General features: G+C 37.9%; 2 protein-coding genes across 5 annotated transcripts in view; one reads left to right on the top strand and one right to left on the bottom strand.

Annotated features, from left to right (window-relative positions):
- Positions 1-15265, bottom strand: part of LOC137137902 (immunoglobulin superfamily member 3-like) — a 221794-nt gene that overhangs the window by 42640 nt on the left and 163889 nt on the right. The gene's annotated exons all lie outside the window — the stretch shown is intronic.
- LOC137137903 (high affinity immunoglobulin epsilon receptor subunit alpha-like) lies at positions 493-14147 on the top strand. 4 transcript variants are annotated; one of them, XR_010915850.1, is made up of 10 exons: positions 493-580; positions 5406-5441; positions 5690-5953; positions 6033-6275; positions 6349-6402; positions 6504-6638; positions 6821-6901; positions 7840-10127; positions 10482-10580; positions 12539-12557. XR_010915850.1 is itself a non-coding variant. In XM_067524704.1 (10 exons), exons 1-10 carry the CDS (start codon positions 538-540, stop codon positions 13202-13204), a joined length of 1119 nt encoding a protein of 372 aa, XP_067380805.1. In that variant the 5' UTR covers positions 502-537; the 3' UTR covers positions 13205-14147. The 4 variants fall into 4 exon arrangements, 3 of the variants coding, with proteins under 3 accessions (XP_067380805.1, XP_067380806.1, XP_067380807.1); XM_067524704.1 differs by lacking the exon at positions 7840-10127 and adding an exon at positions 13128-14147 and having other exon boundaries at positions 502-580; positions 12539-12625; XM_067524705.1 differs by lacking the exons at positions 6504-6638; positions 7840-10127 and adding an exon at positions 13128-14147 and having other exon boundaries at positions 504-580; positions 6349-6393; positions 12539-12625.

The raw sequence follows: 15265 nt of genomic DNA, 5'->3' as shown, positions 1-15265 counted from the left end.
CTCTTTCATTTTGGGTTTTTTTACTCTGCTCTTTAAAACAAGAAATGTGAAAAATAACCCATCGACCTTTATGAAGCCTTGGCCAGTGCCCGATAGGTCTGTTCAGTAACTCATCATGTGTATTATTGGCGTATACTTGATTTAGTAGATACTAAGAAGTTTCAAAAATCTGTTTTGGTACAAGTTGATTGACTGATTCCTTTACCCCTGCAATGCTGACCGAGTCACCAAGTCACCACTAGTGACCACTTTATTAGTGATTCTGGATGCCCCACCCTCCATTTCCGACCGGTTGTTTTGTGATTTTTGGCTTGTCCCTATAGTAAAAGACCAATATGCCTGAAAATGCAACAAGGATCATAAAAACATGATTTAGACAGTGAATGAAAAGTTTGCCAATGTCAAGGATAATCATCTCTTTTAAACATACATTTTTCCTGTTAACAGCTAGAGAGAAATTTACAGCAAAGAGTAGAAAGAGGAAGGAGGTGGGTTTAACTGCTGTGACTCAAACACAGCACCGCAATTCTTTCAAATATGTGTAAGGTAATGGAACAAGCGTCTCTTCTGTGGCTGTTCTGTAAGTGCAAAATGGTTTTGTTTTTAATTAGTAATAACTATTACAGCATATTATTTCTGAAGAAGGGTTGTAATGTTTACATTGCACTGTTTTAGAGAGGTGTTTATCTGGATAATCAGTTTTGAGAATGTAGTGCGTCAAATTTTATGTACCATTTGTTTATGCTTATGACTATAGGCAAAATAACAGTATAATCCACAACAATGATGAATGAATGCTGTATTAGAATCCATTATTTTTGTAGTGGGTACCGTAGATTTGAAAATCTGGCAACTGAGCATATTTAATGTGTAATACATTTCCACCATATAAGAATATTATAACATAATTAGAAAAAGCATTTCCAAAGAGAAAAGGCACTGTGAATGCTTCAGTGCTGACAGGGTTTTCAAAGTAACTGTTTTTGCTAAAATAACAAAGTGTTTCTTTTGCAGAAATACCTGAAACAAATATAAACTTCAAAGCCAGTTAGCCTTAAAAACCTTAAAGGCAAATCGTCAAAAGGCAACTATGTGATGTCATTGCTGATGTCATCAATTACATCATCAATTTCTAAAAGTTTAAAGTATAAAAATCTTAAAAATGATAAAATATATCAAAAAGCTGAATACAAGAATACTGAACATTTTGAAGTTTCAACTGTGTCTGTAGCTCAAAGTATGCTGAAGTAGGTGCCAAAAAATGTATAGAAGACGAAAGCCAGGTAAACGATTTCTGAGGAAATTACGTGTTAAGCTGCTGGAGAGATGTTGATCGCTCAGAAGCTGCAGAGAGCTGAGAAGTTTGCACATTTAAAGCTGCACATGTGGAGGCAATTAGGAAAACTTTGAACAGATGCAAAAGACAATGACAGATACACATGGAAAAAGGAAAACAAACAGGATGACAAAAAGAAGGAAAGAAAGGAAATTGTTACAAAAAAAGTTGAATTAACAAAAGTTAAAAGAAGTAGAAGGAAACAGAGTAAGAAGTTAATAAATATAAAGTTGATATTAAAAGTTGATAGAAACAAAGGAAGAAGTTAAGTAAAAAGTTTTAATGGTTAAATTAAAATTAAAAGTTGAAAGAAAGAAAAGGAAGAAGAGAAGTTAATATTACAGAAGTAGAGTTCACGACAAACTAAAAGTTGAAACAAGTAACAAAATACTTTTATTTTGAAAGTGTTTCTGGTAGAACCTGGGCCTTTTACTGTGGCTAGACATAATTTCAAATATATTTCACAATTTAAATGGCATAATAAAAAAACTTTACTAAAGACATTTATTTTGAAAGTATACGTCAGAAATCTATGCTTATGTTAGAAGCTGGAAATATTATTGTAGGCAGACTAAAAGTAAAAACTAATTTAACCATTTAAATGCCAAAAAAAGCTTCAAAGGCGTTTATTTTGAAAGTGTGTTTTCTGTCTCTGTGTGTTTTAATTATAATAATAATTAAAATTATTATGAAAATGGCTTTTTTCAGTCTGTTTCCAGTAGTTCAGTAATGTCAAGTCATGCTTCAACATGTACCTTTTATATCACAACCACTAACCTCTCTAGTTAAAGAGACTTGTAATAATGAATCTTGACCTGCTCTGCGAGGAGGAGAGAAAATGGCCGGCCTCCTTAGTGGAGCAGGAGTCACTATAACCAATGCAGTTAATCATTCAGTCAGAAATAGCACTTGTTAAACCTACATTGCTTTATTATGCTGCGTTTCTCTGTTTGTGTGAGGTTTCTCTCTCTCTCTCTGTGTGTGTGTGTGCATGTGTGTGTGTGAGAATGAAAAAAGCCACATTGTAAAGTGCTTTGGGTGTCAAGGGCTATATAACTAGAGACCATTTACCATATCCCATCACTCACTAAAATACAGATGCAATGTGCTTGGTGTAAAATAAACAAATCCAGATGCTAAGAAAAGAAACATATTTACTTAAGGATTTAAATCAAATTATCTAAAAGCAGAAAAGAGAACATTGTTAGTATGAAATCTGAAAAAAAATTAAAAAGTTCAACATTTTTTAAAAGGAGGCATAAATGAGTGTATGATAATTTATACCAAGTGTGACATGTTATTTTTTTTTTCAGTCTCTTTACCAATAGCAGATTAACTTTAATTAATGTTATTATTAACAAGTTATTAATAATAAATGTTGCTTGTAAATGTGCACTTTTCAGATAAGACATAATTTATGGTCCTCTTGGGGAAATTCTTCTTAGACTCTGTCTAGCTGCAGTTCTCATACAGACACATACAGGACACAAAAGTATTCATACGCCTTGAACTTTGAGTTTCTTTCCCAGAGCCTATACTCTATTCTTTTAGTCATCTCATTCAACTCATCGAGATCCTCATGGAGATTATGAGAGGCTAGTTTGTCTTTCACCTGCACATTGAGACTTCCAGAAGTCCGGAAATCAATTTTAGAGTCAGAGACAAGCCTTCTGCCTTGGGTCAGGTTGAAGAGAAGCTTCTCTGGCAGAGCTGGATGGGGTAAATGTTCTTTACATTTTTTAAATAAGGAGCAGGTAATGGATTGGTACTTCAGTGGAAAATGAAGATGGTTGGAGCTGAAATTGTACGGAGACTCAGACCAAAAAGGCTCAACAACTGCTAAGAACACCTGAGTACCGTTCAGGTGGGAAAAGTTGATGTTATGGAACAAAAGAAATGTTCTATACCCCAGGCCTTTCAGGTCTAATGAAATAATCTCCTCTCTCAGCTTTTGTGGAAGTTAATTTCTCTTTCCCATGATTGCAACTCACCTTGAATACCTTCATTGGTGGGGTTTATATAATCATAGGTGAAGCAAATGATCACTATAGAGTTTCCAAAAACTTAAATATGTATTAACTCCACTTTAGGCCATAAAGTCAGACAGCTTTAAAAACAATAGTTCTATAGTCGTTTGTATAATATAAATGAATATAATCCTGCAAGAATGGTGTCATGGTATGAGAGAGATGGTTCTACCTGAACTTTCCAACTATCTGCGTCTGCTTGGTTCATTCTTTAGCCAGATTGTATTGTCAGCGTTATAGTTTCATGAACCCAGAAGAATGCACAGGCAACAGATTTAGGATATATTTAAAGGATTTTTTGAATTCAAAAAGGTAAGTAAGGTGGTCTGGTGAGGATCAGAGTTTTAATGTAGCAGTAGCAGTTATTTTTTTACCACCATATTTGTTTTGGCAGAAGAATATGTGAGAATTTTGGTTCTTGCAGGATTTGCTTATTGCAATAAATTGATGAGGATTTTATTGTTCAGCACCTCATACAAGAAGCAAAACAGTTTAGTACTTCTAACGGTACTTGGTATTGGCGAGTACTATAATGTACTCAGTATGGGAAAAAGCGGTATCAGGACATCTATATTTCCAATTTTCAAATCCAAAAACCAAATCCAAAAGACTAGAGGAACATACAAAGAAGGGAGTCAGGCAGAGCAGTAGTTGGCTGATTGACAGGCAGGCAAGTAAACATACAGGCAAGAGACAGATTAAATTGTCAGACAGGCAGGCAGAATACCAGGTCGTTCAGGAAAAGTAGCTAGCTGGAGAGACACTAGCAACATAGGGACGTAAGAAACATAGGACAATCGGGCAGAGGACTAAGGGGAAAGCAGGGTAGATATAGACAGATTAACAGGTAAAAGATGTGCTGATTATCCAAATAGTGAAATGGGGCAAGCGAGAACTCTACATGGAACAGGAAAACAGGAAGGGATGAGTGTAACAGTAAATGGCAGTGAGGAATTCTGCCAGGGATTAATACAACTTCACAGCTGAAAGTATGCGGTCATTGATTACATCATCACTTCAAAAGAAAAGTACAAAACTATACAAATCTTAAAAAGTATAAAATATATTTCTAAGCCCTATACAAGCATTATTGTCGTAAATGAGCTGAATGAAAGTTTGAACGATGTTTCAAGCTGAAAGTATGCCAAAGTAGTGAAGCGCCTAGTACAGAAGACTTTGGATATTATTATAGTCATAGTTGTTTTTAAAGCTGTCTGACTTTATGGCCTAAAGTGGAGTTGAAACATATTTAAGTTTTTGGAAATTATAGTGATCATTTGCTTCAGCTATGATTATAAAAACACCACCCATGAAGGTATTCGAGGTGAGTTGCAATCATGGGAAATAGAAATTAACTTCCACAAAAGCTGAGAGAGGAGATTATTTCATCATACCTGAAAGGCCTGGGGTATAGAACATTTCCAAAAAGTTTAACCTTCCAAAAGACACCATTGGGAGCATTATAAGGAAGTGGTAGGCTTGGTGTGCGAAATGCTAGGTTCATGACCAGAAGAATACAGTCAGGTATAGAGGTGGGTTATTGATGATGTGGGGCTGTTTTTCTGCAGCAGGAACTGGCAATCTGGATCCTCTGGGGATCGTCCTGGATTTGGGAACGTCCTGGAGTGGCCTTTTCAGTCACCAGATTTAAATCCTATTGAAAATCTTTGATGGGATTTAAAGAATCCAGTTGCAGCATGGAAACCATCAAACATAACTAAGCTATAGGCTTTTGCACATGAAAAATTCCAATCGAGAGGTCTAGTACTAGTGCTCTGTGTTCAAAAGTTGCATTTTTCGTCTGAACATCAAAGTTAAGTCAACGTCTGTTGGCAAAATAACTCAAATATTTATCAATAAATATTTTTGATTGTTTAATGAGTTTTTTGTAAATTATTTTTATTATATTTCATCCAAATCAGTATAATGTCCTTTGAAGTGAGGGGGTTCAATATTTCTTATTGCAACTATAAGTACAGTTTATCTGATCTGTCTGTCTTGTCCCAAAATCTCAAACCATATTGACTTTTATTTTCTTTCAGTGTTGACTTCAGTGTCCCTGTTTAGACCCAGAAATGGTACGTAAACTTCTCATTACATTCATATGATCTATTATAAAGGTTGTGGTATTTTTTGGCATGTGTGGTATGTTTCAAGTTTAAAAAACACTTCATACAAGAGATCATGAAAAATGGGTTGTTCAGAGTTGTGTTGCTCTGGCAACAGCACAATGGCTCCTCAGGATTATTAACATGAGCAAGGCTGTTTGCTTTGTGACAATCATTGGATCATTATGTTTTGCTCAAAATACAATACATCCACACAGCTCGTCTGACTGTGATTCCCAGACGCAATCAGTTTTTCAAAGGAGAGTCTGTGTCTCTGATATGTGAGGAGGATGACAGCTCTGCTGGATGGACACTGAGGAGGAACACAAGCAAAGAGACCAGGAGTGAGTGTGGAACTAGAAGAAATACATCAGCTTTTTCTGATTGTAACATCAGCCACATCTTCAAACAGGAGAGTGGAGTTTACTGGTGTGAGTCCAGAGAAGGATCAACCAGTAACAGCATCACCATCACTGTCACTGGTAAGATCAGACTGTGGAGTTAGTGTTGATGAAGCTGTGTGGAAATGGATGAAATGCTGTAGTTTGTCTCTGTGTTGAGGTGGAGCAGTGATCCTGCAGAGTCCTGTCCTCCCTGTGATGGAGGGACATAATGTCTCTCTGCACTGTGCAATGAAGAACTCCTCCAAGCTCCCAGCTGATTTCTATAAAGATGGCTCCCTCATCAGGACTGAGCCTACAGGTCACATGACCATCCACCATGTTACCAAGTCTGATGAAGGCCTCTACAAGTGTCACATCAGCAGTCATGGAGAGTCTCCACCCAGCTGGATCTACGTCACAGGTCAGGAGCTTCACTTTGATTTCAACTCTTATTTCATCCACATGTTCACCTGAACAGGTGATTCTCTCTACAGAAAAAACTATGACTGCTCCTCCACCCAGCTGGGAATCTGTCACAGGTCAGGAGGGTAAGCTTGTGGAGTTCAGCAAGTTTTCACACTGATGAAGGCATAAGTTGCTGTTTATATTTGACAAAAATGTACCTATTATTATATTTGGTTCATTTTAGGAAATTCCACTGCAACACCCCAACCTACCTCTCCTCTTGTCTTTGTGCTGTTGTCTGTTGTACCTCTCTGTGCTTTGATTGTGCTGGTGTTATTGGTTATACTGTTGAGAAAGTGTGTTTGGAGGAAAAATAAAGGTGAGACACAGACCTCTGGATCTTATTTTCAAACATTTACATTGATATTTTATTGATGTGCATCTTAGTGTATCTAAATAATTACACAGCTTATTTCAGTTAACAACCAGTTTTGTTAACAAAATATCCACAAACATTATTAATTAATAAAATTATATTGTTGTTGATTTTGTTTTTTGTAGCGGCTGAGGAAGAAGTTGGAGAAGGTGACATCACATATAGTGATGTACATCACCAACAACAGCCAATCAGACAGAATAGAGGTAATGTTCCTATTTTCTACGGTTTTGTGTACTGTATGTCAGTTTTAAGCCATCAAAGTCAGGACACAGGCCTTTTTTGTTGAAACAACTGTTTCAACGAAATAGCCTAGGGTACACATGTTTCCTTCTGAGGGCCAATTTAGGTTTAGGAAGCATTTGTTTTATTAATGACATAGAATATGTGGGCATTTTCAAAATTGTGAACGAAAACAATATAATAGTGATATAATAGTAATATTAGATTTTGATCTAGAAACTGCAGTGAAAATCCCCTTCTAATGACTCGTCCATGTCAACCCTTTTTGTGCTTGATACTGCACAATGAAAGGTGCTCCACCCTGTCCTGTATCAGTTACACTTTTCTATATATCCTTTGCACTCATGTGGGTCTTTCGGTGTTACTATAAGGTTCAAATAATCTGAGAATTTATCATCATCTGATGATGAACAACAAAATAGGGACTGTGTGTACACTGTACTTTATATTTGATATTTTTCAAAAACAGAAAAGAAACATTTACCCTTTAATTCATAAAGCTTTACACTGTAGTTTGGTCAATTTAACTTAATGCTGTTGTGCTTGATCCTGCAAGACTGCATTGTTCCCTCCTGTTAACAGAAACTAACAGCTCTGTTGGCATCCAGTTTCCTGATTCTCATAAAAAAAATTCAGCCGAATGTGAATCTGCTTGTGTTTCCCACCAGGGCTATTCGGAAGTATTTTATAAACTTGCAGTGTCTATGTAACCCACATACAACATATCTATAATGATAATTGCATTAAAAATGTGATTAACAATGATTAATAACACCATTTAACTGTTTATGTGACATCAACATTTTACATTCAGTGTGTATCTCACTATTTACCTTCTGTGGTGAATCCACAGACTTGAAATAAGCAGATTCTTCTTTTCCTTTGTTCTGTTCCCTTTCAGGAGTCGCCACAGCGAATCATGTGTCTCCATCTAACTCTGTCCTCTGCATCCTCTTCACTCACACTAACTAACTTCATGTCCTCTCTCACTACATCCATAAATCTCCTCTTTGGTCTTCCTCTAGACCTCCTGCCTGGCAGCTCCAACCTCACCATCCTTCTACCGATATATTCACAGTTTCTCCTCTGAACATGTCCAAAAAACCTCAATCTGGCCTCTATGACTTTATCTCCAAAACATCTAACATGAGCTGTCCCTCTGATGTCCTCACTCCTGATCCTGTCCATCCTCGTCTCTCCCGTCTTTTCTTCAGTGCCACTGTCTCTAAGCCGAACAACATCTCTGGTCTCACCACCGTCTTGAACATCTTTCCTTTCATTCTCACTGATACTCTGCAACTCTTTCTGACCCTCTCTGTACTTCTCCATCAGCGTCCTCAAAGCAAATACTGCATCTATTGGACTCTTTTTAGGCATGAAACCATATTGCTGTTCACAAATGTTCACCTCTGCTCTTAGCTGAGCTTCCACTACTCTTTCCCACAACTTCATTGTGTGACTCATCAGCTTTATTCCTCTGTAGTTGCCACAGCTCTGCACATCTCCCTTGTTCTTAAAAATTGGTACCAGTACACTTCTCCTCCAGTCCTCAGCATCCTCTCACTCTCCAAGATCTTGTTAAACAAACTAGTCAGAAACTCTACTGCCACCTCTCCTAGACACTTCCATACCTCCACAGGTTTGTCATCAGGACCAACTGCCTTTCAACTCTTCATCCTCTTCAACGTTCTCCTCACTTCACTCTTACTAATCTTTGCTACTTCCTGCTCCACACCAGTCACCTCTTCTACTCTTCGTTCCCTTTCATTTTCCTTATTCATCAACTCTTCAAAGTTCTCCTTCCATCTTCCCATCACACTCCTGGCACCTGTCAATACATTTCCATCCTTATCTTTAATCACCCTAACCTGCTGCACATCCTTCCCATCTCTATCTCTTTGTCTGGTCAACCTGTACAAATCCACCTCTCCCTCTTTAGTGTCCAACCTAACATACAAGTCCTCATATGCTCTTTGTTTGGCCTTTGCCACCTCTACCTTCACCTTACGCTGTAACTCCCTGTACTCCTGTCTACTCTCTTCAGTCCTCTCAGTGTCCCACTTCTTCTTAGTTATCCTCTTTCTCTGTATACACTCCTGAACTTCCTCGTTCTACCACCAAGTCTCCTTGTCCGCTTTCCTCTTTCCAGATGACACACCGAGTACCCTCCTACCTGTCTCCCTGATCAAATTAGCTGTAGTGGTCCAGTCATCTGGAAGCACCTCCAAACCACCCAGAGTCTGTCTCAGCTCCTTTCTGAAAACTAAACGACATTCTTCCTTTTTCAACTTCCACCACTTCGTCCTCTGCTCTGTCTTTGTCCTCTTTATCTTCCTCACCACCAGCATCATTTTACACACCACCATCCTGTGTTGTCTGGCTACACTCTCCCCTACCAACACTTTACAGTCACTGATCTCTTTCAGATTACAACGTCTACCTGAGTGCTTCTACCTCCGCTCTTATACGTCACCCTATGTTCCTGCCTCTTCTGGAAGAAAGTGTTTACTACAGCCATTTCCATCCTCTTTGCAAAGTCAACCACCATCTGTCCTTCTGTGTTCCTGTCCTGAAGACCAAACCTGCCCATAACAGTCTCATCACCTCTGTTCCCTTCACCTACATGTCCATTGAAATCTGCACCAATCACCACTCTCTCCCCTCTGGGGATGCTCTGCATCACTTCATCTAACTCACTCCAGAATTTCTCCTTCTCTTCTAACTCTCATCCTACCTGTGGGGCAAAACCACTCACAACATTGAACATCACCCCTTCAACTTCCAGCTTCAGACTCATCAACCTGTCTGATACTCTTTTCACCTCTAGAACATTCCTCACAATCTCCTCTTTCAGGATAACTCCTACTCCACTTCTCTTCCTATCTGACCCATGGTAGAACAACTTGAACCCTGCTCCTAAGCTTCTAGTCTTGCTACCTTTCCACCTGGTCTCCTGGACACACAGTATGTCCACCTTCCTTCTCTGCATCATGTCGATCAACTCCCTAGCCTTCCGTGTCCCTACTGTCAGTCCTACATTCTTAGCTTTCCTCTTCTCTCTCTGCCTACGAACACACCTTCCTCCTCTCCTTCTTTGACTTCGACCAACAGTAGTCCAATTTCCGTCGGTACCCTGTAGGTCAACAGCACCGGTGGCGGTCGTTGTTAACCTGGGCCCCGACCGATCCGGTATGGAAGTCTTTGTCACGATTCGCATGTTTAATTTGGCATTTGTTTTACGTCGGATGCCCTTCCTGCCACAACCCTCTGCATTTGTCCAGACTTGGGACTGGCACAAGAAGACACTGGCTTGTGCCCCCTTGTGGTTGCATTGTTTCAGCAACAACAATGTTAAGGAAAAAAGCTTTTACCATGTAAACTCATGTTTAGTACTATTGTTTATCAAGTGTTCTTTTAGTTTTAATTTACATTCAACAGTACTATATGTGCATGTGTTTGTACGATGGTTAATGCAGTAATATAAACTGTATACTTACAGTATTGGTCTGACTTCTTGTAGTAATTTGGATTTTGATTTTGCAGAAACTGATCCAGCTGCAGTCTACTCAGCTGTGAAAGGAGCAGAACACATCAGTTATGGACAAATACTCATCAACCAAGAAACCAAGTCAAAGAAAAAAGGTACAGCCTCTCTGCTTTGACCTTTCGCCTTTTCTTTTACAAATGAATGTTGGTTGAGTTAATTTAGCTTTTAGCTAAAAATTCAAAGTGTCAAAGTGGAAAGATAACTCTACAAAAGAAATCTAAATTAATAAAAAATACAACAAAAAATATGTGAAATATTAACCTAAATCCTCAGTGGTGCAACCAGTTGGTTTCCAAACTCCCACAGTGAGTTAACTGGAGATCAGCTGAGTGCAGTGACTGTGTTTAAAGGATTGTAGTATAAATACACATGTATCCGGAAGGTGCAGGTACTGGTGAATCAGCATCCAGACAAAATCTACAGCATGAAGACAAAACAACACTCCAACCAACTCTTTGAAGAGTTGATTGAAAAGCAGGAGTCAGAGGATGGAGTGAAGAACATTTCCTAGTCATTAAATATCTCTTGGAGAACAGTAAATTATCGTTAAGAAATTAAGGAATATGGCACATGTGTAAATCTGCTTAGAGAAGGTCATCCTCAAAAACAAAGTGACTGTACAAGAAGGAGCATCGTGAGGAATGACACCAAATTACATATCACTGCTCTGAGGGAGGTAGAAGCTTCAGCAGCTGAGATAGGAGACACTGTAGAAATAATAACTGCAGCCCAGCTGTCATTGGTTCATGAAAGAGTAGCAAGCTTATACTGGATCTTGGTTTGCCACAAGATGTGAGCATTTTCAGCCCATTTTCATTCCCAGTCCGGTCTTTTATTGTTACAGGCTGACACTAAAGACCAATAGTCCAATAGTGACAACGAAGGGTACTTGTGGCATAAAGACAAAGAAACAAAAATCAAATTAAAATATATTATATCTTAACAGGTCATTGTGTATTCGTGGATAGGAGAAGTGGGCTGTTGCTGCTTTACCAGTACAACAAGATGCTCAAGTAATGGGAATCCAGGGACAGAAAGAACTCAGGAACAGTGGTCGACTAATGGAAGAATCTTCTTTATATAAATAAAGAGATAAGAGGATTTTTTTTCCATTATTCAGCCAGTTTTGCCAAGTTGTTTTTGTCTCTACCTCCCCAGGAGATAAAGCAGCTTTTAAAATCACAACTCTTTTAGACAGCGTGGTACTCTCAGACAGATGGGACAGATTGACAAAACTTAAATACACTTAAAATCCTAGTATCATCATCAGTGCCATCCATAACTATGGAAAGATCACAGAATTAGATGACACATGTAATAAGTACATGCTGATGTGGCTACAGTTTAAAACTTTAGCTAATAAATGAAATGAAGTCTTTAAGCTTAAACTGAATGTTGTTGGTTCTAATCCTTGTGTTATCTGCTTAAACACCAGTAGAATCAGGTTTAATCTAATAAAGTCTGTCAACAAGCTCTGTACATAAAATCGGTGATCACTGGACTCTTCTGTGGGATCATCTTCATTATTATTGTTATTAATTAGCTGTAGCAGAGCTAATAGCCAATTCCTATCCACAGTCCATAGACAAACAGTGTACACACACTATGCATCTGCACATGATCCAAAGATGCATCTTTAATTGGTTTGTAATACAACAATTAAATAGTATTATTAACCTCTGTAAACCTCTGTATCATTTAAAACACAGCTGAAACATCTTCCTCTTGATTCTAGCGAACTCTAGCCATATATAATTTCTGATTAATGTGACGGCTATTTTAAAAATGTGTTTGCTTTGTACCTTGTGGTGAGATGTGTGAATCTTTTTAACAGAATTGAGCAGCTTTGTGGTCGTCCAGTTTCCTGTTTTAGATACATGTTCTTAAGTTATAGTTGGTCTTTTTGTAAAGCCCAGCAGAGTTAATTTTAAGAAGAAACAAAAACAGGAAAAAACAGGCCGATATTTATAATGTGTTACTTCCACTACTACTAACACTAACTGTAAATATATGTACCAGTATCAATATTCAGTATCTGTATTTTCCTCTGCAGAGGCTGATCCAGCTGCAGTTTACTCAGCAGTGAGGACAGAAGACGTCAGTTATGGACAAATAGTCATCAGACCAAACAGGAGAAGAGGTACAGATGAACTTTATGTGTGAACTCTAGACAGACAGAAAAAGAATCTTTTAAGCAGCTAAAGTCAGAGAGGCAGCAAACAAAGTCGCTGACCGTCATCTTATCATGTAAGAACACACTGCTGTTATTACATTACATTCATACTGTTACATTTCTGTGATGAAATGTAAGCAGTATTTCTTAAAAAGCATAATTTCAATGGTAACTTCCTGCCATTATAATATGCAAGTTATTTTTGCCAGATTTCCATCCAAATATAGCACAACTTTAAACTGAATTTTAAGTAAACCAGCAAAGGAAAAGGCAAATAAATGAAACTTTCCATTGTGGTTGGTTTGTATTTGGTGACCGGATTTTAGAGAATGAGTTTCAGTTTGACCAACTCTCAGGTTCCACAAACACTTCCTGCATAAAGACCTGAGGTGAAACTCTGCAGTCTTATTTGGACACCAAGTGTTTGTATGATGTTGTCTCACACTGAGCTGTGTGCGTTTGTGTTCAGAGTTTCCACAGGAACCAGAGGTGGTTTACTCTTCACTGAGGTCCAGCTTCACACCTTCACATCCGTCCAACCACTGATGACAAGCTGCTGATGTCCTCTGAGCTGCTCAGACAGTAGAACATGCTTTTCTTTATTTTTAGTGTTTTGCTGGTCTGCTTGTGTGCAGCTACAGTGAGACAATTCACTTATATTTGAGCTTTTTGATTTTTGTCTTTAATTTGCTGCAAGATTTAAAAAAAATAAAATAAAACATATTAACATATACTAATGCTCTCGCTGCTGCATCAGTGATGTGGTTTCTTTGCAGCATTAATAAACTTTGGCCTTACTTGTTTTGTCTCGTGTGGCTCTGTGGCTTTCACAAAGTTGCCAGATGGAAAATGTGACGTGGTTCGGTTTGGGTGTGGGTAACCTGTTCACACCTCTCGTCTCTGCCGATAAGAAAGAACAAACATTCAACAACCACAACCGCAGAAAGAAAAGGTTTAACGTAACTCGGTGGCAGGTAGATTATGTAAATCCTGACAGAAAGACCTGCAACATGTTTGAAAACATGTGATTTTTGTGATGGTTATTATTTCATCTGCAAGATTTAGCAAACACATCACTCTAATTTTCACATTTGTTAATTTTCTATTATTCATTTAATTGTGTGAGTGTGTTGGCAACAATTTCCTTCAGCATCAATACGTTTCATTCCTTCTTTGCAGTAAATACATTTTGTTAAGTACTGTTATTGTACCTTTAGGGCTACAGCAGCTTGTCACTGGGGCTGTACCCAGAAGCATTTGTACCATTTACACTGAGTACTTATTTGTCTTATTTGTCCTCTTGTGGTAACTGTTCATTATGCTACTTGAGTGCATATGTGTCATTGCTTTTCACCTAACTTATCAATAATAACTGCATTATTGACTTGATAATAGCAATATGTTTTCTACAAATCTACTTATAAAAACAACCAGTCTCCTGAAATTGTACCTTAACTGAATAAATGGTACATATTTGTACATGGGAATATACAGTATATGTGTCTTTTTGGTTCTAAACATTTACACATAGTCTATTAATTACATCAACGTGGTTCATTAGTGCAGACTGTACACTGGGGGACACAAATATAGTTAAGAAAAAGCAATCGTTGATGTTTTGGTGCATTGGCTTCCATTTCCATCCGATGCTGTCATTAAATTTAAAGAGAGCTGGTTTTAGTCTTTCTAACTACTTCCTTATTATTTATAAACCTTAATGATCAAATGGGGACCACTAGGATCAGGGCTCAGTACCTATGTCACCACTTCCATGCACCTTTCACTACATAGTGGACTATTGCATCACTGCATGAAACACTGTAGCTGCTGTACAATTACACACACTGTACAAGTGAATGCTAAAAGTTTGGCGACAGTTTAGAATATAACATCAAACCTGATGCTGAACTATGATGCTGAACACAACGGAGACAGTAACATGTTCGCTGTGAGATACTGCACTGAAGGAAGAGAAGAAAAGAGGAAGTGGTCACTGAAAGTAACACTGTTTTAAAGAGAAAAGTAGAAAGAGGAAACATGCAGTAAATGCAGTGTTAACATAATATAGTACAATAACAAAGCCCTGAAATTTTACCATTCGCACACTATTATTTTCAGTTTTATGAGTATTATGATTTTTTAACATGTAAGTGTAATATACACTGTAAACTCCAGTAGCAGCTCTAACGTACATGATTTATTTAACTTTACTCAGGTATCATAAATATGCACTTTTGTACTACAATTTTCATCGAGCTAGTGGTAACTGCAGGGCAAACAAACCCCTTCACCTATTGTTTTTGAGGGAAGTTAACTCAAATACAGTAGCAACAAAGATGCTGCACTAGTGGGAGGCAACAATTCACCTACAGTGTACTTATAAAGTGTACGTAGCAGGAAAAGAAAACCACCATGCAATCAAATATCAGGTCCTAATAATGTCAGGTTTTATTAGTTATGGTTAATTACAGTGAGATGTCGGAGAAAGGAAAACAAATTCATCTTTAATTAATCAAAACCTTTGATAAGATTTTCTTCTTACTGTAAACATACGGAAAGCAGCTTCAGGTTCTACAACCAAAGTTTAGACAAAGATTAATAAGAAGC

Source organism: Channa argus, chromosome 12 (assembly GCF_033026475.1).
Source record: "Channa argus isolate prfri chromosome 12, Channa argus male v1.0, whole genome shotgun sequence".
NCBI classification, from domain to species: domain Eukaryota; kingdom Metazoa; phylum Chordata; class Actinopteri; order Anabantiformes; family Channidae; genus Channa; species Channa argus.
This window is presented reverse-complemented; position numbering and strand designations above follow the sequence as displayed.

Excerpts from the sequence above, each read along its gene's own strand:
- LOC137137903 (XM_067524704.1), top strand. The coding sequence starts at position 538 with ATGTGTAAGGTAATGGAACAAGCGTCTCTTCTGTGGCTGTTCT. Across the intron at positions 6,639-6,820 it reads TGTTTGGAGGAAAAATAAAG|CGGCTGAGGAAGAAGTTGGA; the intron begins GTGAGACACAGA and ends TGTTTTTTGTAG. Across the intron at positions 12,626-13,127 it reads CAGACCAAACAGGAGAAGAG|AGTTTCCACAGGAACCAGAG; the intron begins GTACAGATGAAC and ends GTTTGTGTTCAG.